Raw genomic sequence first — 24,046 nt, 5'->3', positions numbered from 1 at the left:
GATACCGGTTTAAATTATTCTGATCAAATATTCTGATCAATATTATCAATAATATAAGCTTAAACGTTTACATTATTTGTCCATATTTGGAAGTTCCACATTTTTAAACCTTGGTCCAGACATTTGTTTTTACAACAATTGACTACTGCAATTCCCTTTATGTAGGGCTCCCAGAATGTCATTTGAGAGCTTTGCGGCTTTTGCAAAATTCAGCTTTTTATTTAGTTCTCAACGCTTATAAGAAGAAACATGTGACATCCTTGTTAATGCATTTGCATTGGTTGTCCATCCAGCAGCACATCAAATTTAAGATTTTGCTAATGTTTTTTAAATCTTTGCAGGAGGGAGCACCTGCTTATTTAACTACACATCTTACCAACTTTGTCCTGCTTGAGTACTGCGTTCTGCTAGCTTGGATTTAGTAGAAGTACCCACGCATTAAAATAGATCATTTACAAGGAACTCAAAATCCAGCATTATCAGTTGTTCCTGTTTTATGGAATGCCCTACCTGATGAAATTTTTAGAAAACAGTTGAAATGTTTCAGGCAGCTTTTGCAACAGATGTGGATTGTTTTAAATTTAGCTGCATTATAAGAACATAGGAAATTGTCATGCTGGGTCAGACCAAGGGTCCATCAAGCCCAGCATCCTGTTTCCAACAGAGGCCAAACCAGGCCACAAGAATTTTGCAAATACCCAAACACCAAGAAGATCCCATGCTACTGATGCCAGTAATAGCAGAGGCCACTCCCTAAGTCAAATTGATTAATAACAGTGAATGGACTTCTCTTCCAAGAACGTATCCAGGCCTTTTTTAAACACATATACACTAATTGTTGCGGTCCCGGGCCGGGCCCCGGTTCCTCCACCTACCTCGGGGGCGGCCCAGGCCGTTTCGGAGCTTCTTCAGGCCGGCAGGCCCTCCAGCACGTCTCTCCCTCCTCGGGAGAGACGCCGACGTTCAGGCACGGCTGGCCCCGACCCCTGACACGCGCATGCGGGGAGGAGCTCCCCTTAAAGGGGCCAGCGCGGGAAAATCCTCCTTGCAGCTGTGGATGACATCAGACGCCTTCAGGGTATAAGTACCCTGCATCTAGTTTACCCCAGTGCCTTGCAACAAGGTTCCTGGTCTTCGGCCTGCTGCAGCTGTGTTCCTGGTTTGCTTCGTCCCGCTTCTGCCTTGCCCTTCTCTCTGATTGATTCTTCTGGACTCCGACCCCTGGATTGGCTTTGGACCGTGCTTTGGACTTCGACCCCTGGATTGGCTTTGGACCGTGCTTTGACCTCTGGATTGGCTTCGGACCCTGCTTGGACTTCGATCTCTGAATTGGATTTGGACCGTGCTTGGACTTCGACCTCTGGACTGGCCTTGGACTGCTCCTGGACTCACTCCTGGACCGACTTCTGGACTACCTACGACCTGCTGGAGGCGCCAGCCGTCCGGAACCCACGACCTGCAGGAGGCGCCTGCATCCGGACCATCTTCCACATCCAGGTAGTCGCCTAAGTCCCAGCGGCCGTGTCCCTACGGGCTCCTCCTGGGGGGACTTCGGCTTCCAGGGTGAATTTCCAAAAGTCCCAGGGCCGGACTCCTAAGGGCTTCCCCCCGGGGGAGTGCCGGTCTCCAGGGTGAAGACTCCGTTAACGCCAGGGTCCAACGTCGTCCGTCCTCCCAGTGAGTACCGAGTCCTTGGTCGCAAGGACTCCACCATAGTCCAGTATCCTCGCTTGCTCCGAGCCTCCGAACCGCCTCCTGGTTGGGATCCTTTCTGTGAACCCCTACAACGCTCCATCTTCGGTCCCAACCGGCCCAAGGGTCCACAAACATAACACTAACTGTACTAACCACATTCTCTGGCAACAAATTCCAGAGCTGAATTGGGCATTGAGTGAAAAAGAATTTTCTCCGATTAGTCTTAAATGTGCTACTTGCTTACTTCATAGAGTGCCCCCTAGTCCTTCTATTATCTGAAAGTGTAAATAACAGATTCACATCTACTCATTCAAGACCTTTCATGATTTTAAAGACCTCTATCATATCCCCCCTCAGTTGTCTCTTCTCCATGCTGAACAGCCCTAACCTCTTCATCCTTTCCTCATAGGGAACTGTTCCATATCCTTTATCATTTTGGTTGGCCTTCTCTGTACCTTCTCCATTGCAACTATATCTTTTTTGAGATGTGGCGACCAGAATTGTACACAGTATTCAAGGTGCGGACTCACCATGGAGCGATACAGAGTCATTATGACATTTTCCGTTTTATTAACCATTCCTTTCCTAATAATTCCTAACATTGTTTGCTTTTTTGTCTGCTGTAGCACACTGAGCCGATGATTTTAAAGTATTATTCACTGTGATGCCTAGAACTTTTTCCTGGGTGGTAGCTCCTAATATGGAACTTAACATCGTGTAACTACAGCAAGGGTTATTTTTCCCTATATGCAACACCTTGCACTTGTCCACATTAAATTTCATCTGCCATTTGGATGCCCAATCTTCCAATCTTGCAAGGTCCTCCTGTAATGTATCACAATCTGCTTGTGATTTAACTACTCTGAATAATTTTGTATCACCCGCAAATTTGATAACCTCACTCATATTCCTTTCCAGATCATTTTTATATAATATTTTGAAATGCTCCGGTCCAAGTACAGATCCCTGAGGCACTCCACTGTTTACCTTTTTCCACTGAGAAAATTGACCATTTATTACTACAATCTGTTTCCTGTTTTTTAACCAGTTTGGTGGAATTGCTGTGCCAAATTGATTTTATTCTTACATTTTCCTCAAAATTCTTGTAACTGAAAGAAACAATTACACCAAGCAAACCGTATATATCTGTGAAGTCATCTACTATTCATGTTTTCAGATTGTGAAATGTACTGAAGAAAGGCATAAGATATAAATCAAAATAAAATAAGAACATAAGAAACATAAGAAAATGCCATACTGAGTCAGACCAAGGGTCCATCAAGCCCAGCATCCTGTTTCCAACAGTGGCCAATCCAGGCCATAAGAACCTGGCAGTTACCCAAAAACTAAGTCTATTCCATGTTGCCATTGCTAATGGCAGTGGCTATTCTCTAAGTGAACTTAATAGCAGGTAATGGACTTCTCCTCTAAGAACTTATCCAATCCTTAAACACAGCTATACTAACTGCACTAACCACATCCTCTGGCAACAAATTCCAGAGTTTAATTGTGCGTTGAGTAAAAAAGAACTTTCTCCGATTAGTTTTAAACGTGCCCCATGCTAACTTCATGGAGTGCCCCCTAGTCTTTCTACTCTCCGAAAGAGTAAATAACCGATTCACATCTACCCGTTCTAGACCTCTCATGATTTTAAACACCTCTATCATATCCCCCCTCAGTCGTCTCTTCTCCAAGCTGAAAAGTCCTAACCTCTTTAGTCTTTCCTCATAGGGGAGCTGTTCCATTCCCCTTATCATTTTGGTAGCCCTTCTCTGTACCTTCTCCATCGCAATTATATCTTTTTTGAGATGCGGCGACCAGAATTGTACACAGTTTTCAAGGTGCGGTCTCACCATGGAGCGATACAGAGGCATTATGACATTTTCCGTTTTATTCACCATTCCCTTTCTAATAATTCCCAACATTCTGTTTGCTTTTTTGACTGCCGCAGCACACTGTACCGACGATTTCAATGTATTATCCACTATGACACCTAGATCTTTCTTGGGTTGTAGCACCTAATATGGAACCCAACATTGTGTAATTATAGCATGGGTTATTTTTCCCTATATGCATCACCTTGCACTTATCCACATTAAATTTCATCTGCCATTTGGATGCCCAATTTTCCAGTCTTACAAGGTCTTCCTGCAATTTATCACAATCCGCTTGTGATTTAACTACTCTGAACAATTTTGTGTCATCTGCAAATTTGATTATCTCACTCGTATTTCTTTCCAGATCATTTATAAATATATTGAAAAGTAAGGGTCCCAATACAGATCCCTGAGGCACTCCACTGTCCACTCCCTTCCACTGAGAAAATTGCCCATTTAATCCTACTCTCTGTTTCCTGTCTTTTAGCCAGTTTGCAATCCACGAAAGGACATCGCCACCTATCCCATGACTTTTTACTTTTCCTAGAAGCCTCTCATGAGGAACTTTGTCAAACGCCTTCTGAAAATCCAAGTATACTATATCTACCGGTTAACCTTTATCCACATGTTTATTAACTCCTTCAAAAAAGTGAAGCAGATTTGTGAGGCAAGACTTGCCCTGGGTAAAGCCATGCTGACTTTGTTCCATTAAACCATGTCTTTTTATATGTTCTGTGATTTTGATGTTTAGAACACTTTCCACTATTTTTCCTGGCACTGAAGTCAGGCTAACCGGTCTGTAGTTTCCTGGATCGCCCCTGGAGCCTTTTTTAAATATTGGGGTTACATTTGCTATCCTCCAGTCTTCAGGTACAATGGATGATTTTAATGATAAGTTACACATTTTTACTAATAGGTCTGAAATTTCATTTTTTAGTTCCTTCAGAACTCTGGGGTGTATACCATCCGGTCCAGGTGATTTACTACTCTTCAGTTTGTCAATCAGGCCTACCACATCTTCTAGGTTCACCGTGATTTGATTCAGTCCATCTGAATCATTGCCCATGAAAACCTTCTCCATTACGGGTACCTCCCCAACATCCTCTTCAGTAAACACCGAAACAAAGAAATCATTTAATCTTTCCGCGATGGCCTTATCTTCTCTAAGTGCCCCTTTAACCCCTCGATCATCTAACGGTCCATCTGACTCCCTCACAGGCTTTCTGCTTCGGATATATTTAAAAAAGTTTTTACTGTGAGTTTTTGCCTCTACAGCCAACTTCTTTTCAAATTCTCTCTTAGCCTGTCTTATCAATGTCTTACATTTAACTTGCCAATGTTTATGCTTTACCCTATTTTCTTCTGTTGGATCCTTCTTCCAATTTTTGAATGAAGATCTTTTGGCTAAAATAGCTTCTTTCACCTCCCCTTTTAACCATGCCGGTAATCGTTTTGCCGCCTTTCCACCTTTCTTAATATGTGGAATACATGTGGACTGTGCTTCTAGAATGGTATTTTTTAACAATGACCACGCCTCTTGGACATTTTTTACTTTTGTAGCTGCTCCTTTCAGTTTTTTTCTAACAATTTTTCTCAATTTATCAAAGTTTCCCTTTTGAAAGTTTAGCACGAGAGCCTTGGATTTGCACACTGTTCCTTTTCCAGTCATTAAATCAAATTTGATCATATTATGATCACTATTGCCAAGCGGCCCCACCACCGTTACCTCTCTCACCAAGTCCTGTGCTCCACTGAGAATTAGATCTAAAAATGCTCCCTCTCTCGTCGGTTCTTGAACCAATTGCTCCATAAAGCTATCATTTATTCCATCCAGGAACGTTATCTCTCTAGCGTGACCCGATGATACATTTGCCCAGTCAATATTGGGGTAATTGAAGTCTTCCATTATTACTGCACTACCAATTTGGTTAGCTTCCCTAATTTCTCTTAGCATTTCACTGTCCGTCTCACCATCTTGACCAGGTGGACGGTAGTATACCCCTATCACTATAGTCTTCCCCGACGCACAAGGGATTTCTACCCATAAAGATTCAATTTTGTATTTAGTCTCATGCAGGATGTTTATCCTGTTGGACTCTATGTCATCCCGGACATAAAGTGCCACACCTCCTCCCGAGTGCTCCTCTCTGTCATTGCGATATAATTTGTACCCCGGTATAGCACTGTCCCATTGGTTATCCTCTTTCCACCATGTCTCTGAGATGCCAATTAAGTCTGTCATCATTTACTGCTATACATTCTAATTCTCCATCTTACTTCTTAGACTTCTGGCATTAGCATACAAACATTTGAAAGTTTGTTTTTGTTTGTATTTTCATTCTGCTTTTTAATTGATAGGGATAAGTTAGAATTTTTTAGCTCAGGTGAGTTTTTAGTTACAGGCACTTGGACTACTTTTCTAATTATTGGAACCTCACTGTCAAAATTCAACAATGACCATGAAAAAAAGTAAGCAAAAATGCTTTTTCAAAACAGTTTTCCAGAGTAATGCTAATATATACAAGTATTGTCTGCTTCCATAGGAAAACAGATCCCAAATTCTACACAATCAGTATTTTTCTGAAACACTTTCTCATGGGGGGGGGGGAGATAAGCATCTGGTAATAAACAAGAGAAAACATTTTCAAACCATCTTGCAAAGGAAACAAATGGACAAAGTATCTAGGCATCAAAGTTCTCTAAAAGGAAGAAATATAACACAAGGCAAGAAACTCATAAGCAGAATAATTTATCTTTCAAAAATGTTCAGAACTGAACAGTACCAGCTAGCTCAGGAAAATAAAAATCAGAAAAAAGGCACCAAAGAGCCAATCAAACAGACAAGAAGTAGGACAAAAATAAAACTAATGAATTACAAGCAGGCTGTCCATTCTATCTTTGAATTTAAATTCATGGATTGTAAAATATCAAGGGCAAAAATCCAGCGATGTTATTTGTGCAGCAAAGATAATGAGAAATTTCTACATCAAATACGTGGATGACATTGTTCCAAAAAATGTCCAAGATCAAATATATCGTAGTGGAACTGAAGCCAGTGGGAAACCAAAGAAACGTTATTTCCGGAATTGTGGATGTTACTCTGATGTTCATATATCCTAGTTTTAATTTTGCAGGTAGTTTGTAAACCTATAGACAAGCGCAAGGGCAAAGGATAACATAGACAACTCCAGAAGACACACAGTTAGTGCTAGTCTTTAAAGGATAGTGACTTCCTGTCAGCGGGTGGATAAATGTAGACAAAGTGACTGAAAAGTTACAGACAAGACAGGTGCCACATGGTTTGTGTCCCAGATTGTTGGCAACTGTGAGAGAATGTGTGGTGAGTCCCAGGATACAAGCAGGTATCACAGATTATCACCACAATGAAAAGTGAAATGAGGAATATGAAAAACCAAAATCAGAGACCCACTAGGCCAATAATGATTTATGATCTGGGTAACAAGTTAGTGGAATAGATTAGAAATTGGTTGATGAACCGGAGACAGTGTTAAATAGTAAATGGAGCTTACTCCGAAGAGAGAATAATGATAAATTGAGTGCCAGAAGAATCAGTTTGGGGACCAGTTCTGTTAAATATCTTTGAGGGGCATTGCAGGGGGGGATAAAAGGAAAAGTTTGCCTTTTTGTGAATGATACTAAGATTTGCAACAGAGTGTGGACATGCCTGAAGGCGTAGAGAGAATGAAAGATCATTTAAGAATGCTTGAAGAGTGGTCGAATGGATTTTATGAGATGGAGGATGAAAGATTAATGGGCTGGACTGGGAAGAGGGATTTTCGGTAATAGTGTCTGGTGATCTGAAGGCAACAAATCAATGTGACAATGCAGTGGCAATAGCCAGAGGGATGCTGAACTGCAGAGAAAGAGGAATAACCAGCGGTAAAAAGGTGATAATGCCTTTATACAGGTCTCTGTTGATGCCTCATCTAGAATACTGTTCAGTTTTGGAGACCTTATCTGAAAAAGGATAAGGACAGGATGGAAGCTGACCAGAAAAGTTGACCAATATGGTGTGGGGTCTACATCAAAAGCCTTATAAGTCTGAAGAACCTGAACATATATATACCTTGGAGGAGAAGATGTGCAGGGGAGATATGATACGGATCTTCAAATACTTGAAATATATTAATAATGCACAAACAAACCTTTTGCACTGGAAAGGACATTGTAGAACTAGGGGAAACTCCATGGCGGGGAGGGGGACCCAGAACCAACATCAGGAAATATTTCTTCACAGAGAAAGATGGTGGAAGTATGAATTGCCCTCCTGGAAGACTCTGGAAGAGGTGGTGAAGATGAGAATTTTGATCAAAATCAAAATGGCATGGGATAAACACTGCGGATCCCTACAGGCTAGAGTTTGGAAATGAAAAAAGGAGCAACCTATGTTAATTTTAAGAATATAAGAATATGCCATACTGGGTCAGACCAAGGGTCCATCAAGCCCAGCATCCTGTTTCCAACAGTGGCCAATCCAGGCCGTAAGAACCTGGCAAGTACCCAAAAACTAAGTCTATTCCATGTTACCGTTGCTAGTAATAGTGGCTGTTTTCTAAGTCAACTTAATTAATAGCAGGTAATGGACTTCTCCTCCAAGAACTTATCCAATCCTTTTTTTAAACACAGCTATTCTAACTGCACCAACCACATCCTCTGGCAACAAACTCCAGAGTCCAACCGTGCGCTGAGTAAAAAGAACCTCCTCCGATTAGTTTTAAATATGCCACATGCCAACCTCAGGGAGTGCCCCCTAGTTCCTCCACCATCCGAAAGAGCAAACACTTCTGCATGGGGGGGCAGGGGGAAACTGCTGGAGTGGCAGTTACTACCCTTAATAGTAGGCATATGGGGGTAAACTGCCCAGAGTGGCAGCTATTACCAAAAACAACTTGTTAGTCAGACTGGATTACTATGTTACTATTGTCCACAAGTACTCTGAGATCCTTTTCCTGAGTGGTGACTCCTAATAGAGAACCCAGCATCGTGTACTTGTAGTTGGGATTACTTTTACTTACATTAATTACTTTGCACTTCTCCACCTTAAATTGCATCTGCCATTAGTAGCCCAGTCTCCTTGTCTCGCAAGATCCTTCTGGAGTTCTTTACAATTCACTGCCTTTTAACAACTCCAAACAATTTTATGTCATCTGCAAATTTAGTCATCTCACTCCTCATTCCTTTCTCCAGATCATTTAGAATATGCTAAATAGCACAGGTCCCCCAATACAAATCTCTGGGGCATTCCACTAATAACCATTCTCAGTTTGGAAACGTGACCCATTTAGTCTTACCTTTGGTTTTCTGTCTTTTATCCAGTTACCAATCCACAATAAGATACTGCCTCCAAATCCATTACCTTCCAATTTCTTGTCAGATGCCTTCTGAAAATCTAAATATATCAACTGTTTCTTTCGTAGACACTTGCCTTGAGGTGGTATTGTTGCCACCTGTGGGAGAAACCCGCACAGGTCCCCACTGTCGGGTGGCAAGGCCAGATGGGAAGCAGAGGCCAGCGGGAGCTTCGCCACTACCAGCACGCGTTTCCTGCAGGTTGAGCCCTTGGGTACCAGGGCTGGCTGGTCTTAGGTGGGCCTCTGTGTGGATTATCACAGGGAGTAGTCGAGGGAGCATGGTGGCAACCAGGAGAGAGAGAAGTTGGAGGCCTGAAGCCAAGGGTGGCACCAATCCAGTCCAGTGGACCAGGCAAGATGTGGTGAGCATGGCCGGGCCTGGTCCAGGAGAACAGAGGCATGAGGCATGGTCGCATCCAATCCAGAGGTCTGAGGTAGGCAGAGGTAAGCGTGGTCAGGTCCGGTCCAGAGGTCAGAAACAGGCAGTGAGAACGGGAACAGCAACTCAGGAACTTGAGCAAGCGAGAGCGAGGAGACTTGTTGCCAAGGCAAGCTCTGACTGTCAGAGCTTGCCTTATATAGCCAGAACAGGCAACGTCATCACTAGGGGCCGCGGGAAGCTTTTCCTCCGCGGCCCCTTTAAATCTTGACTGGCAACGCACGCACCTAGGGGCAGGGGCCAGTCAAGGCAGCATGGCGTCGCTCCTTCGCTGCAGCTGGGAGGTGGCCTGCGTGGAGGTCGAGGTGGTGGCACCCCTCCGCTGCGGAGGAAATGGGGAGCAGTCCGGAGCCGAGCCAGGAAGCAGCAGGACCACAAAGGCAACCAGCTGGTGCAGCCAGAGCGAGAAGGGCCCGGGCCTGGCGCCGAGAAGTAGGGACAGGCCTCTTGGGGCCAGGAATTGTAACATAAACTTGCTTACCTTTGTCCATATGTGTATTTACACCCTCAAAAACTAGTAAATTGGTAATGTAAGACTTCTATTTACAAAAAACCCCCCCAAAAAACCTTGTTGAGTCTTCCCCCATTAAACCGTGTATCTGTGATCAGTAGCTTTGTTTTTAAGAATAGCTTTCACCATTTTGCCCAGCACCAACATCGGGCTCAACAATTTATAGGTTCCTGGATCACCCCTGGAGCCCTGTTTTTTAAATTGGTGTCACTTTGGCAATCCTCCAGTCTTCTGGTACAGTGTTTGTTTTAATTGATAGGTTGCAAATAATTAGAAACAGTTCTGCAATTTCATTGTTGAGTTCCATCTGAACTTTGGGATGAATATCAACTAGTACCAGTGATGTGTTTTTCTTTAGCCTGTCAATCTCAATTATCTTGTCCTCAAGTTACACAATGATTTTATCTAGTCACTCAGGTCATCAAAAAAATGTTTCCAGTGTGGTATGCTCCTGACATCCTCCTTAGTAAAGACATAGTCAAAGAATTCATTTAGTTTTTCTATTTCTTTGTCCTCCCTAACCACCCCTTTTATCCCTTAGTTATCTAGCAGCCCAGCTGACCCATCACAGGCTTTTTGCTTCGAATGTACTTGAAACAGTTTTCATTACTTGTTTTTACCTCTTTTGCAAGCTTCTTTTCAAATTCTGTCTTATCCCTGCTTAATTACCTTCTTGCCATCGTTTATGCCATTGCTTTTGCTTTTCCTATTTTCTCCTTTGGGGTCTCCTTTCCATTTTTTGAATGATGCCCTTTTGGCTGTAATTGCCTCTTTCACTTCATTATTAAACAATGCGTGCAGTCATTTGGTTTTCCTGTGAACCTGGATCTGAATCACTGTGAACCTGGAAGATGTAGTAGGCCAGATTGACAAACTAAAGAGTAGCAAATCACCTGGACCGGATGGTATGCATCCTAGGGTTCTGAAGGAACTCAAAAATGAAATTTCTGATCTATTAGTTAAAATTTGTAACCTATCATTAAAATCATCCATTGTACCTGAAGACTGGAGGGTGGCCAATGTAACCCCAATATTTAAAAAAGGCTCCAGGGGCGATCCAGGTAACTATAGACCAGTGAGCCTGACTTCAGTGCCAGGAAAAATAGTTGAAACTATTCTCAAGAAAAAATTGTAAAGCATATAGAAAGACATGATTTAATGGAACATAGTCAACATGGATTTACCCAAGGGAAGTCTTGCCTAACAAATCTGCTTCATTTTTTTTGAAGGGGTTAATAAACATGTGGATAAAATAGAGCTGACTACATACCTAAAGGACATTTCTAAGGTGTTCAAGGGTAACCGGCTACAAAAAGCTAATCTTATAGTATTTTTATTTATTTATATTTATATTCCGCTTTTTGCACTTTTTTTTTTTTTTTTTTTTTTTAGTGCTTCAAAGTGGGATTACAGTCCTCCGGAGATAGGGAAATACACACTACAGTACCTGAATGTAATTCACTTTGAAGCACTAATAAAAAAAAAAGTGCCTGCCTGCACATAGCAAAAATTCAGCCAGGTCAAAAAGGTCTATTTACCCATTGCTACTCCCATGCGGTTGGCATCAAAGGACACGAGCTGGGTGGACTGCCTGTGGCTGGCTGTACGATCCAGGTAGAAAGCCAAAGCCCTTCCACCTCAATCAGTCCATCGTTTTACCCACCTTCTTTCTGAGGGCCCATTCCCACGTAAGGGAATGGACTCTTCATACCTTGGACTGCAAAAGGGCTTTGACTTTCTACCTGGATCGTACAGCCAGCCACAGGCAGTCCACTCAGCTCTTCATGTCCTTTGATGCCAACCGCATGGGAGTAGCAATGGGTAAATAGACTTTTTTGACCTGGCTGGCTTTTTGCTATGGGAGGGCAGGCCTTCCGCTAGCAGCAGAGTAAAGGCGCACTCTGCATGGGCTATGGCGATGTCTGTGGCTCTCTTACGTGCATTCCCTGTCAACGAAATTTGCAGAGTCACAACCTGGAGTTCCCTTCATACATTTATAGCTCATTACTGTTTAGACAAGGACAGGCATCGGGACAGTGCCTTCAGTCAATCTGTTCTGCGCAACCTGTTCCAGACCTGACCCCAACTCTTTCTGTTCGTGCTTCTGAGGGAGCCAGACAGTCCTCTGCCAACCTACACCACTGCAGTTGTTGTACCTGTTGGCATCTTGTTCGATCGCTGTTGGTCTTTTCTGTTAATTCGGATAGTCTGGAGGACTACCATTCTGCTTGTCCTAGGAGAAAGTGCAGTTGCTTACCTGTAACAGGTGTTCTCCTAGGACAGCAGGATGTTAGTCCTCAGAACTCCTGCCCACCTTCCCACGAAATTGGGTTCTCCCTGCAGTTTATTTTATTTTTTTCGCTCGTGCTCTCATCTGTGGTATGAGACTGAAGCGGGACCTCGCGCAGATAGCATGCTGGGCATGCTCGATGTGCTGGCCAAAGCTTCGAGAAACTTTGACAAAAGTTTTCCGTGCTGAGCTCCATCCGACGTCACTCACATGAGAGAACTAACATCCTGCTACCTTAGGAGAACACCTGTTACAGGTAAGCAACTGTGCTTTCTCTGATGCCATCAGTTCACCCGTCATACAAGCCCTCCCTTCTCCCCATCTGGAGTTGGCTGATTAGTTTAATTATAGAACTGAAGAATGCTTCAACACAGAAATTTGCCGAGGGACCCTCAAGTTTTTGCTACAGAGCTCTTGAAAAGTGTTATGTGCTTACAATTTCAGATGGCATCACCCAAGTATATGAACTGCTGCCATCAGAGAACTGTTACATGTAAACAACTCACTATTTTGAATAATCAGTTTTCTTCCATAATTGATCTAGATGTGAACAACACTTCACCTTTAAAAGACAGAAATAAGGGTCAACAGGTAAGTTGTAGGTGAAAACATTTTATTGGACTAACTTCTTTTGTGATTAGCTTTCAAGAGGTATGCTTCCTTTATCATGTCGGCAAGGAGACTGTGCAATTACCTAGGGACAAAAGATGGTAGCGGGAAAAGAGTTCAGAGTAGGCTAAAAGAAATGAGGAAGTGTACAGTTGGTGTTGGATTGCATATAGAAATTCATTTGTACATCTACCCAGAGTAGATGAACCTCAACTGGGCAAACTGGATGGGCCGTTTAGATTATTATCTGCCATCATTTACTTTGTTACTTATAAAGGAGTCATAAAAATGTAGGAGTTATAAAGATCTCTTCTCTTTTAGTTCAAATCATAAAGGTATTAATGTATTGTTAGTATCTGAAAGATATTATGTGGCAACCTTTCAGAAATGTCTTTTTTTTTTTGCTCAGTAAAAGGTTTGTCTACTATGGTGCCATTCTGGTCCATAGCAGTTTATAGTTTGTAAACAGATGTTATTATTGAAGCTGAAGTACTTTATTGATGGGTCAGGATGAATTCATATACCTTGGCAAAAGTTTCTGCTATTCTGTTAGTGATCCAAGGTGTAGCTATCCTTAGGAGTTTGTAACATGCAACTATGCATGAAGGATGTTGCTGTATTAAGATTCCATATCCTTTGTGGCAAGAAGGGTGTCGGGCAGTAGCTGTTTCATGTTTAACATGTTTAGAAAGTCTATGATATCTTGTTTTGTAGCTGTTTTCTTTTCTACTAAGATGTTGGGATCCTCTCAATAAGTCCAGATGTTTGCTCAAAATGCACTCATACTAGATATAATTGGTCTGCCAGGGTTTCCAGGTGTTTAGATTTTGCATTGCATACAGGAAATACCAATAGGGTGGATTGGTATTTCAATTTCCAACTCAGGCTACAGCTATATTAGAGATTTACTGATGAGATTTTTCAGCTTTGTATATTCTTGTGTGGAATCATTTTTACATTTCTTTTAATTTGCTTTATTTGAGAGTTGCTTCTGCATCTCTTCTATATAACCACTACAGAGTCATCTTTGTTGGATTATGAGGATGATTTGTTTGTTTTGGAAATTTTTTATTGGATGTCTTTCTAGTGGTGAAAATTTTATATAAATATTTTTTTTGTTTATTAAAGAGTTTGGATTTAACTTGGTCTCTAAAGCTTATTATGTAGTTGTCCAGGCATGAACAATACTTCATCCCTAAAAGGTAGCAATAAGGGTCAATGATAAATTGTAGGCAATATCTTATCTTATCAGACTAATTTGATATATCTGTGACTAAATTTCAAGAGCTATGCTCCTTTCATATTTTCAACAAGGAGCGAGAAATAAAATATTTTTTTGAATCTCTAATCTAGTATGTTGGAAACTTTCTTTTTTTTTTTTGTCCTCTCCCAATCCACTCTCCTCCCTTCCTCGAATAATTACATTCACCTACAAACCTGAGGCAAGATGAGGGTTCTGTTTGCCACACATAAGCATGTACCATTTGTGGGGTGTCAATGTTGTTTGCCAATTTACTGAGAAAAATGTTTGTGTACCTATCATTGTTAATACATTGGTAAGCCTAGTCAAATCCCTGATATTTATTTCATAGATCTTAATGTGTGTTAGGCAGGAACATAACTCCTCCTCTATCTCAAAATCCCACTTCTACCATTTATTAATTTTAGTTATGTAAAAAATCGTATTCTGCAACTTCCAAAAAAATTTGTCCAGTGTGGATCACATAAGAGCAATCATAAAATACACATAGATAAGAGACTAATGGTAAAAAAAAACCCCCAAAAACATTAATATAGACATTGGAATAAAACAATAACAAATCATTAAAAAAGAGCAAGCATAAAATATACATACATAAAAAAAATGTATAACAAAATATAAAAGTAATGGGCTTCCCCTAGGAGATGCCAGTAACAGGCACCTGAGGTACCTGACTGGGCAGTACCCCGATCTTCATTCTTACCTCGATGATGGCAGGTGCTAGAAAGGTGGACCGCAGCTACCTCCTCAGGTATGGTGCTGCCCTTATTTCATCCATCCTGGTGAGGGGTGAGCCTAGGGACCTCCTCCTCTTCCTATCTGTCAGTAAACAGTGACATGGAGTCTCCCGTTTGGCCCGATGTCAGGCATAATGCTGTGTGGCATTTAATGACATCTGCTGTTCCTCAAAATAAGTTTTCTTCAAGACCAGGGTAATTTTACATGCTTAAAATTGGGTTTTACATATTTAAATGCACTTTACTTATGTAAGTGGGCTTCTAAAAACTGCTACAACAGATGCATTGAATTGTCCATAGTATATTCATGTATGGGTGCATTTTATACACATAAATGACTTTTTAAAATTGGTATGATGGTATGTCATATTTATATGTTCAACTTCTTTTAAAATTATCTTTATAGTGTTTATTTTTTCTTTTGATTACAAGTTAAGATTATAAATAATTTTTCTTAAGGTAGTGTTTTTGTGGTATGTAATGATTTAATAAGTCCTGTCTGTAAGTCATGGCTATAACTTCCAGTGTATGAAAGTACATTTTTGCTACTTTTTTCATTCAGACATGTTTTTCAAATATTTTTGTGTTGATTGAAAAGTATAAACTGTATATAAACCTTAATCTCAGGAGTAGGTAGTTTAATTTACTTGTGCTGAATGGCTGCTAAAAATAAGAGGAAGCAATATAATATGGTTATTTTTACAGTTACAATTGGTCAAGCTAGTTAATTTAGGACATATGATTTTAATATTGTCATATTTGATTTATATTAGAGATGTAGTATATCTTGGCACTTTGAAATAGATCAGGTACTCTGAAGCATGAGATTAAGAAGCACCAAAGTAGTGATGATATTCCATGATATACCATGTGCCTTAGTTTTATGTTGCTGTAATGAAATGTATTGCATAAAAAAGTTATAGCTTTAAAAAAAAATTATATAGTTCATAGTAAAGGATTCCTTGTCTTTCATCTTCTGCTCTCTTTTGTTCCATGGGCGTTGCTTACAGGGAAAAGATGGGAAAATACTTGACTGTAAAATTTCTTTCCAATTGTTTCCTGTCTCCAAACCAAGGGGGAAAGAGTGCAGTTTTGCCTCACTTTTACATTTAACCATTTTCAGAAATATGGCATGAACTAAAGGAGAAAGAGAGCTAGAAAATTTTCTGTTATAGGATAGAGCATGTTTATGGACATGTTGCCAGTGTAGTGAGGGGAATTAGCTGTGAGAGTGGCAACAAAGCCAAAATCTGCAGTCAGAATTGCAAATGAAACCAGATAAATCTTGGAGACCAGAAAGTCTCACACACATTTTTTTTTTATAAGGACTACATATATTACAAATTAGAGCACTAATCAAATTATTACATATAATTATACAGAAATGTAGGTATTTCACTATGGGTCGACATAGAATATGTAAACAGAAAGCAAAGTTCTGCTACTTACTATACTTGGCCAAAGTGCTTCTTGTAGATCAGATGGGTGTAGAAATCAGATGATCAGGCCACACTCATCTCTTCTTCATGATGGTGGCCCCTCCTCTATTCCTATGTCTTGTTTCGTATCTCATAACTTTTCAGTAGCAGCTTCCTAATAGTCACAGATGGTATTATCTTTGTCCTTGTAAATCAAGGGTCATGATAAATGCACTCTTGACAGTGTCACTATAAATTTCCATCCAGGATATATTTTGGCTTCAAGAAGAGATGTTGCCGATTGTTTTTGTAAAACACTAGGAAAACAAGAGTTTGACTTTACAAGGTCTGCACAAACTGAGTAGCTATAGACATTTCTCAGCAATGACAGCAAATAAGTGGATCTTGGCTTTTTTACTAGTACTAGCAGTTCATAATATTCTATCTTGTTTCACAGAAGTTAGCTAGAGTTGTCATAGATGTTAGCAAGAATCTTGTCCTCAGCCTGTAGAACTGGACCTGGAACTTGATCTCTTGTATTAAATGCACAACACAATTGTCGCAGAACTAAGTTAACTGCAGCAGAAGGAGGTATGACGCTGATTGACAGTGAGAATACTGCCAATGTCCTTATCCAGAAAGCATTATTTCCCTATTTCAGAATGTAATAACTAAAATTTTACTTTGATAGTTTTGGATATTGTAAAGCTGTAGATCTAGCCATTATATGCAACAAAATAATATTTTTATGTTACTGGTGATTTATAATACAAGGATTCCACCTAAGACTATTCCTTTATATAAGACCTGTTGACTTTCTCTACACCTGCTGCATTTTTCTTACACATAATGGAGCCATGATTTTATTCGTATCACATATTTATTATTTACACTTCTGTGTTTATTTTGTAGCAAGCAGTCAAGGAGAATATGAGGAGGAAGGAAGCTGAAGAAAAACAAAAGCGGGTCAGATTGGCTAAAGAGAAGGCAGAGAGAGAAAAATTGGAGAGACAACAAAAGAAGAAACGCCTTTTAGAAAAGAACAGAGGTAAGAACAGTTCTCAATACTTGCAGTAAATAAAATTAAATCATCAGCAATATATATATATATGTTACAGAGGAGAAGCAAAGAAAAATAAATGCCATTAGAAATGTGAGAATAGTTTCCTCAATTTTAATGCACAGATATACAGTATGTATGATACAAATGGTGGCACAATATCCCTGTAAGGATTAGGATTAATATCCTATATATGTTATATCAACTTGCTCTTAAATTCCATAGGGCCAAAGGCCTGATCCTTGACATTTTCAGCTCAATTGACTGTTTATAGATTGCTTTCTTAAGCAATCCCCAGGATATTTTTTTAACAACAAAAATAAATGTCTTATTTTTTCAACAAGGATATACCTTTTTACCATGTGCTTTGATATTTGTTCACAGCAGTAACATTGTACAAGTGAATTTCAACACCTAACTCAGTCACAATTCTTTTATAGTAACTTGGTGCACCTGTTTGTTGTAAGAATGTCCCACCACACAGTTGGGCTTTTTGCATGGATGTCTTTTACAAGCACTATAGTTAATGGGGATCCTGTATCTTTGCTAAGGTTTTACTGTGAGACACTCATTTTATTCCACTATAAAACCTCTACATATCTAATGCACAGTATGTGCATGTTAGAGAATAAAATCAAAATAAATCACAAAGTAACTTTGCTTTTTGAAACTTAGAAAAACTGATATTTTAAAATGAAACTTGTATAATTTTTTTGACACAACAGTTTCCTCGGCCCCTCAGTTAGAACCAGGGTTGGGATCATGGTGCCATTAGCCTTAAATCACAACTATCAGGGAATCCTCCTAACCCCCAAATGCACGTAGCCTGTTAATTGTAACAATGGTCCTGGATCAGGGACCTTGCACCATGGCTCCTTCAGTAACCTTGTAATCATGGACCATGATTCTACTAGGCTCTGAAACTGGTGGGCCGACACATCCTCCAAAACGAGACTCATAAGGATGCCTTTCAAGGGAACACTCCTGTCTTGAAGCGAACTAGAGAAACTAGCCAACAAATGGGGCGAGTCCCCACTGACGAGGCTACTGGAGGACAGGGATAAGAGAAACCAGCGAGCCTTCCCCCGAACCTCCAGGGGCAGAGGATCACAGCGCTTCAACTCATATAGAAGCACATATCAAGCGGCCCACCCTGCAGGCCGGAGCTAGTCCTTTCAGAACAAGCACAACAAAAAGGGAGCCAGCTCGGGCCCAGGCCCCAGCTGCACCCCACAATGAAAATCAGCTGACCCGCCCAAAGGAAGAAGTCATAGGGGGCAGACTTTCCCTATTCTACCGAAGATGGGTCGAGAGAACTTCGGACAAGTGGGTCCTATCCATCATTCGAGAGGGGTATTACCTGGATTTCCACCACCTCCCTCCGGACAAATTTGTGGAATCCCCCTGCCACAATCTTCCAAGAGGATGGCAGTAGAGGCTACACTGACCAGATTGCTAGCCTTAGAGGCTATAACACCGGTGCCTCCAAAACAAATAAATACTGGACATTATTCCATCTATTTTATCGTCCCCAAGAAAGAAGGAACGTTCAGACCCATCCTGGACCTCAAGGTGGTCAACCATCACCTGAAGATTCCTGGCTTCCGCATGGAAACCCTAGGCTCGGTAATAAGGGCGATACAACCGGGGGAGTTCCTTACATCCCTGGATCTGTCAGAAGCCTACCTATACATTCCAATCCATCAAGAGCATCAGCGTTTCCTACGCTTCTCGATCCTGGACTGTCACTACCAGTTCCGGGCACTACCATTCGGGTTTGCCACTGCACCCCGAACGTCCACCAAGATCATAGTGGTGGTGGCAGCAACACTGAGGAAGGAAGAGATCCGCATGCACTCTTATCTAGACGATTGGCTGATCAGAGCGATATCCCCAGAGGAAAGCCACCAGGCAACCAACAGAGTCAAAACTCTACTGGAGAGCCTGTGGTGGGTGGTCAACACAAACAAGAGCCACCTGCAGCCCTCCCAATCTCTAGAATACTTGGGAGTCCTGGAGAGCTTCCAAGATGGCGCTCTGAGCGGATGTGTTGGAAAGAGGCCCCTGACATTGCAGGTTTTTTTTGATTGCCTCTAAGCCTCATACTAAATGGAAAGCACGGGTCAGGTGTAGAGAATACATCTACACCTCTGCAGACACTGCAACCCCGAATTGGCAGCTTTTTTTCCAACAATACCGCCACTTACACTGGGAGACCAAGTTGCTGGAGGACTGGCCACGGAGCATGAGCCATCCTCCCTGATGGAGATCTCGTTGAGTCGCGGATCACCTACGAGACCAGCACCACCAGGTCCAGCAGAAATGAGGACGAAGAAGGAGGCCGCCGACCTGACCGAGGGAGCACAAGTTGGAGAAGGAGCGGTGCGGTACTGTGAAACAGCTGAAGGGTTTACCACTGTGGAGTCTCAGATGAAGGTATAGTCTCGAGTAAGAGAAGGAGAGGGATTGAATCTCTCTGTAAGACTTGGTGTTAGCGACCTGGGAGAAAAGGCTGGTGGAGCATTGGGTGGAGGAGGGGCTGTTGGAACTCGAAGTTCCTAAACTGGATTCAATAATGCAACCTAATAAGGAAATAACTGGTGACAATATGGGGCGCTCTCCAATTGCTTGTAAAGGCAATTTTGAATTTAACTAAGGAAGTTATGGATGTTAAATATCAGGTAAATTATTAATGCTGAAGAAATAATGCAGCAGAAGCAGAAACTGGAAAAAATGGAGGCTCGTTTGTCTAAAATGGAGAAGGTTCAGACTACTATGATCCAAAGTGAAGATGGGATAAATAGAAGGCTGGAAAGAGTTGAAAACAGCATGAGTGCTCTTAATTTACATTTCTCGAACTTTCCAATTTTGAAAAATATTACACAGTTGGATTTGTTCAAGTTCTATATTGCACATGTTTTGAAAATCCCGGAGGAAACAAAGCCAGTAATAACAAAGGCTTATTACCTATACTCAAATCAACCAGTTTCTGGTAATCAACCGAGTTGATTTGATTTGTATTAAGAAAGTCGGTATATCGAAGCCTTTAATAAATAAATAAATAAATAGATAATCAAGATGAACAATCATTGCCTGATCTTTCATTACTTTTGGATTCATCACGAGAACTGGTTGTGACTCAAAGGAGACCACTCCTTTGCCTTCTTGATTGATAAAAATAATATTTTTAAGCATTTCTTTCGGAATAGTCAAGCACTATTTTTTGGATACAAGATATGGTGCTATCCTGATCTAGTTAAACAAACGCAGGTGAGAAGAAAATTGTTTTTTAGCATGAGAGAGGAGGTGTCACATATAGATGCAAAGTTTAAATTAAATTATCCTTGTAAGTGTTGCATATATTATCAGGAACAGGTTTTTATCTTTATGGAACCATTACAATTGAAGTCCTTCTTGAACTCACATACCCCTCCAACTTAGTTCCAATGCTTGTGTGATAGTTAAAAGAATAGTGACAGACCTGTTCAGATCACCATATAACTGAGATATTTGGAATTTCTTTTTGTTTTTTTGCTCCTTTATTACCACGCTTTCCACTATTTCTTTTATTATATTAAGAGCAGAAAATTTAATTTAATTATTATTGAATCTTTTTGCCTATTCTAATATAGTTTTTGCTTTTCTGTACTTAAAGAATTACTAAACAGGTGGATACTTGTATAATGTAAGAAATGTTATAAATTAAGAATTGAAAAAAAAAAAATACTTGGGAGTCCGGTTCGACACCAAACAAGACAAGGTCATCCTTACACCGACAAGGAGATCAAAACTGATGACCCAGTTATGATCCCTGTTGAGCGAACTTCGCCCCACAACCTGGGCTACCTACAAGTCCTCAGCCTCATGGCATCCACACTGGAAGTAGTGCCATGGGCACGAGCTCATATGAGACCCCTACAACGCTCACTACTATCACGATGGAATCCACTGTCCCAGAACTATACCGTTCATCTTCAGCTCCCGGACAGAGTTCGGGCCCAACTATGATGGTGGCTACAAGAAGGCCATCTGAGCCAGGGATCGAGACTATCCTCACTAACCTGGAATCCTGCTCACCACGGACGCCAGCCTACGAGGATGGGGAGCATACTGCCAGGAGCTAACCGCCCAAGGGCAATGGAACAAAGAAGAGTTGGGATGGAACATCAATCGCCTAGAAGCCTGGGCAGTCAGACAAGCCTGCCTATGGTTCGGTCACATACTCCGAGACAAAGCGGTCAGAGTAATATCGGACAATGCCACAACAGTGGCCTACATCAACCGTCAGGGAGGAATATAAGAACATAAGAAAATGCCATACTGGGTCAGACCAAGGGTCCATCAAGCCCAGTATCCTGTTTCCAACAGTGGCCAATCCAGGCCATAAGAACCTGGCAAGTACCCAAAAACTAAGTCTATTCGATGTAACCATTGCTAATGGCAGTGGCTATTCTCTAAGTGAACTTAATAGCAGAAGCCAACAGGTGTCTCTGTAAATAGACCTCCTAATGTCATGGGCGGAAGCGAATCTTCAAGAGATCTCGGCCGTCCACATCACCGGGAAAGACAACATCGCTGCGGACTACCTCAGCAGAGAAAGTCTTAATCGAGGAGAATGGAGGCTGTCGACCACAGCATTCCAATTGATAGTAAACCGTTGGGGAACACCAACCATGGACCTCCTGGCAAACCGGTCCAACACCCAAGTGCCCAGTTTCTTCAGCCGCAGGCGGGAACCCCAGTCCCAGGGAATCGATACCCTGGTACAGACCTGGCCACAGGAGACTCTGTTATACGCCTTACCGTTGTGGCCCCTATTGGACACAATCATCCACAAGATATAGAACACCACAGGGTACCAGTACATCTAGTGGCCCCAGACTGGCCAAGAAGACTGTGATAAGCAGACATGCGAAGACTGCTGACAGGGAGACCTGCTCCAACAGGGACTGATCCTCCACTAGGATCCAGCTCTATTCTCTCTTACGGTCTGGCCATTGAGAGGATGCGCCTGAGGAAGAGCTGATACTCGGGGGCAGTAATTGATACCCTACTCTGAGCAAGCAAGTTCTCCACATCCCTAACAAACATAAGGATTTGGAGAGTATTCGAAGCCTGGTGCAAGGACCGTGACATCATACCACGTTCAGTCAAAATTCCCGCGATTCTGGAATTCCTGCAGAACGGCCAACAGAAGGGATTGTGTCTCAACTCCGTCAAGGTACAGGTAACCGCATTGTCATGCCACAGAACCAAGAGCGAGAGCAGCAGCATAGCCTCTCACCCGGATGTCTTCCGCTTTCTGAAAGGAGTCAATCAGATCCTAGCAGGAACCTCCTTCAGACCTCTCCACAGCCTGTCTCTCCGACAATTAACGTTGAAGACAGCCTTTCTGCTGGCAGTCTGTTCGGCCCGTCGTATATCCGAGCTACAAGCACTGTCCTGTCGGGAGCAGTTTCTCATACTCACCCCAGGAACCATCCAGTTACGCACAGTTCCATCGTTCCTCCCCAAAGTGGTGTCTCACTTCCATTTCAACCAAACCATCTCGCTACCATCGCCAGATGAGCATAACAATTCGGAAGAGGCTCGAAGTCTACGCCATCTCAACGTCGGCAGACTCCTAGTCCAATACCTGGAAAGGTCGGAATCCATACGAAAGAGGGACCATCTATTCGTCCTTCACAGCAGTAAGAAGCAAGGGGAAGCGGCTTCGCTTGCAACCATAGCCCGCTGGATCAAAGTAGTCATCAAGGCAGCCTATGTAGAAGCAGGCAAACCACCGCCTTTACAAGTCAAGGCCCAATCTACTAGAGCCCAGGCATTGACCTGGGAGGAAACCAAGATGCTGTCACCCGCCGAGATCTGCAGGGTGGCGACATGGTCCTCTATCCACACCTTCTCCAGGTTTTACCGCCTGGATGTTCAGGCTCTGGAGGACACAGCATTTGCAAGGGCAATACTAAGTGGGTCACGGGCAGTCTCCCACCCGGTTCGGGAGTAGCTTTCCATTGGTCCTGAGTCCATCTGCTACACACTAGGAAATGGAGAAATTACTTACTTGATAATTTTGTTTTCCTTAGTGTAGACAGATGGAGTCAGCATCCCACCCACAGCTGCCCGTTACTCATGAAATTCTCGGGTGATATCCCCGAGAGCAAGTGATTCACGGGTAAGCCATGCTTTCCTTCAGCTAGTACACCCAATCTACCGGGTGTCGACGTTTCTCGGTTGAGGGCACTGGCGGTCTCCAGCTATAACCAATTCAACCAGTTCAAATTAATTAAGTTAACCAAGTTATAAAGTTAATCAAGTTATTCAAATTATTCAGTCATAGATATATCCACAATGCTTTTCGAGGAGAATACTGAAGAGCTGCACTTCCTGCAGGGGTATATGTACTAGGGCTGACGTCAGATTGAAATCTGATCTGTCTCCAACTGCTATCAGGAGTACACTATACCCATTGGTCCTGAGTCCATCTGTCTACACTAAGGAAAACAAAATTATCAGGTAAGTAATTTCTCCATTTTACCCAATTCGTTCACAGTTGTCCAGGTAAAGGTTAGGACTTCCTAATCCTCCTAGTTAATTAGCGTCCCTTTTACCCTGTTAGCCCCAACTTTTGAAACCCTGCTGATTAGCCTAGTTGTTTGTTTTTTTTTTATAAGGACTTACACATCATCCATAGCAGAAGTAAAGTTACGCGATAGGGGACCCCAGCGCACACTTATGCACGTAAGTATTTACGCACGGGTTTCTTTCATAAATCCTGGA

General features: G+C 41.9%; 1 protein-coding gene across 1 annotated transcript in view; it reads left to right on the top strand.

Annotated features, from left to right (window-relative positions):
- DIAPH3 (diaphanous related formin 3) overlaps positions 1 to 24,046 on the top strand; it is a 1,173,174-nt gene that overhangs the window by 717,934 nt on the left and 431,194 nt on the right. Inside the window, exon 25 of the mRNA XM_029602990.1 lies at positions 17,122 to 17,257. Within this exon, the coding sequence (XP_029458850.1) occupies positions 17,122 to 17,257 (136 nt within the window). The remainder of the gene's footprint in view (positions 1 to 17,121; positions 17,258 to 24,046) is intronic.

This window comes from Rhinatrema bivittatum, chromosome 5 (genome assembly GCF_901001135.1).
Source record: "Rhinatrema bivittatum chromosome 5, aRhiBiv1.1, whole genome shotgun sequence".
In the NCBI taxonomy this organism is placed as follows: domain Eukaryota; kingdom Metazoa; phylum Chordata; class Amphibia; order Gymnophiona; family Rhinatrematidae; genus Rhinatrema; species Rhinatrema bivittatum.
This window is presented reverse-complemented; position numbering and strand designations above follow the sequence as displayed.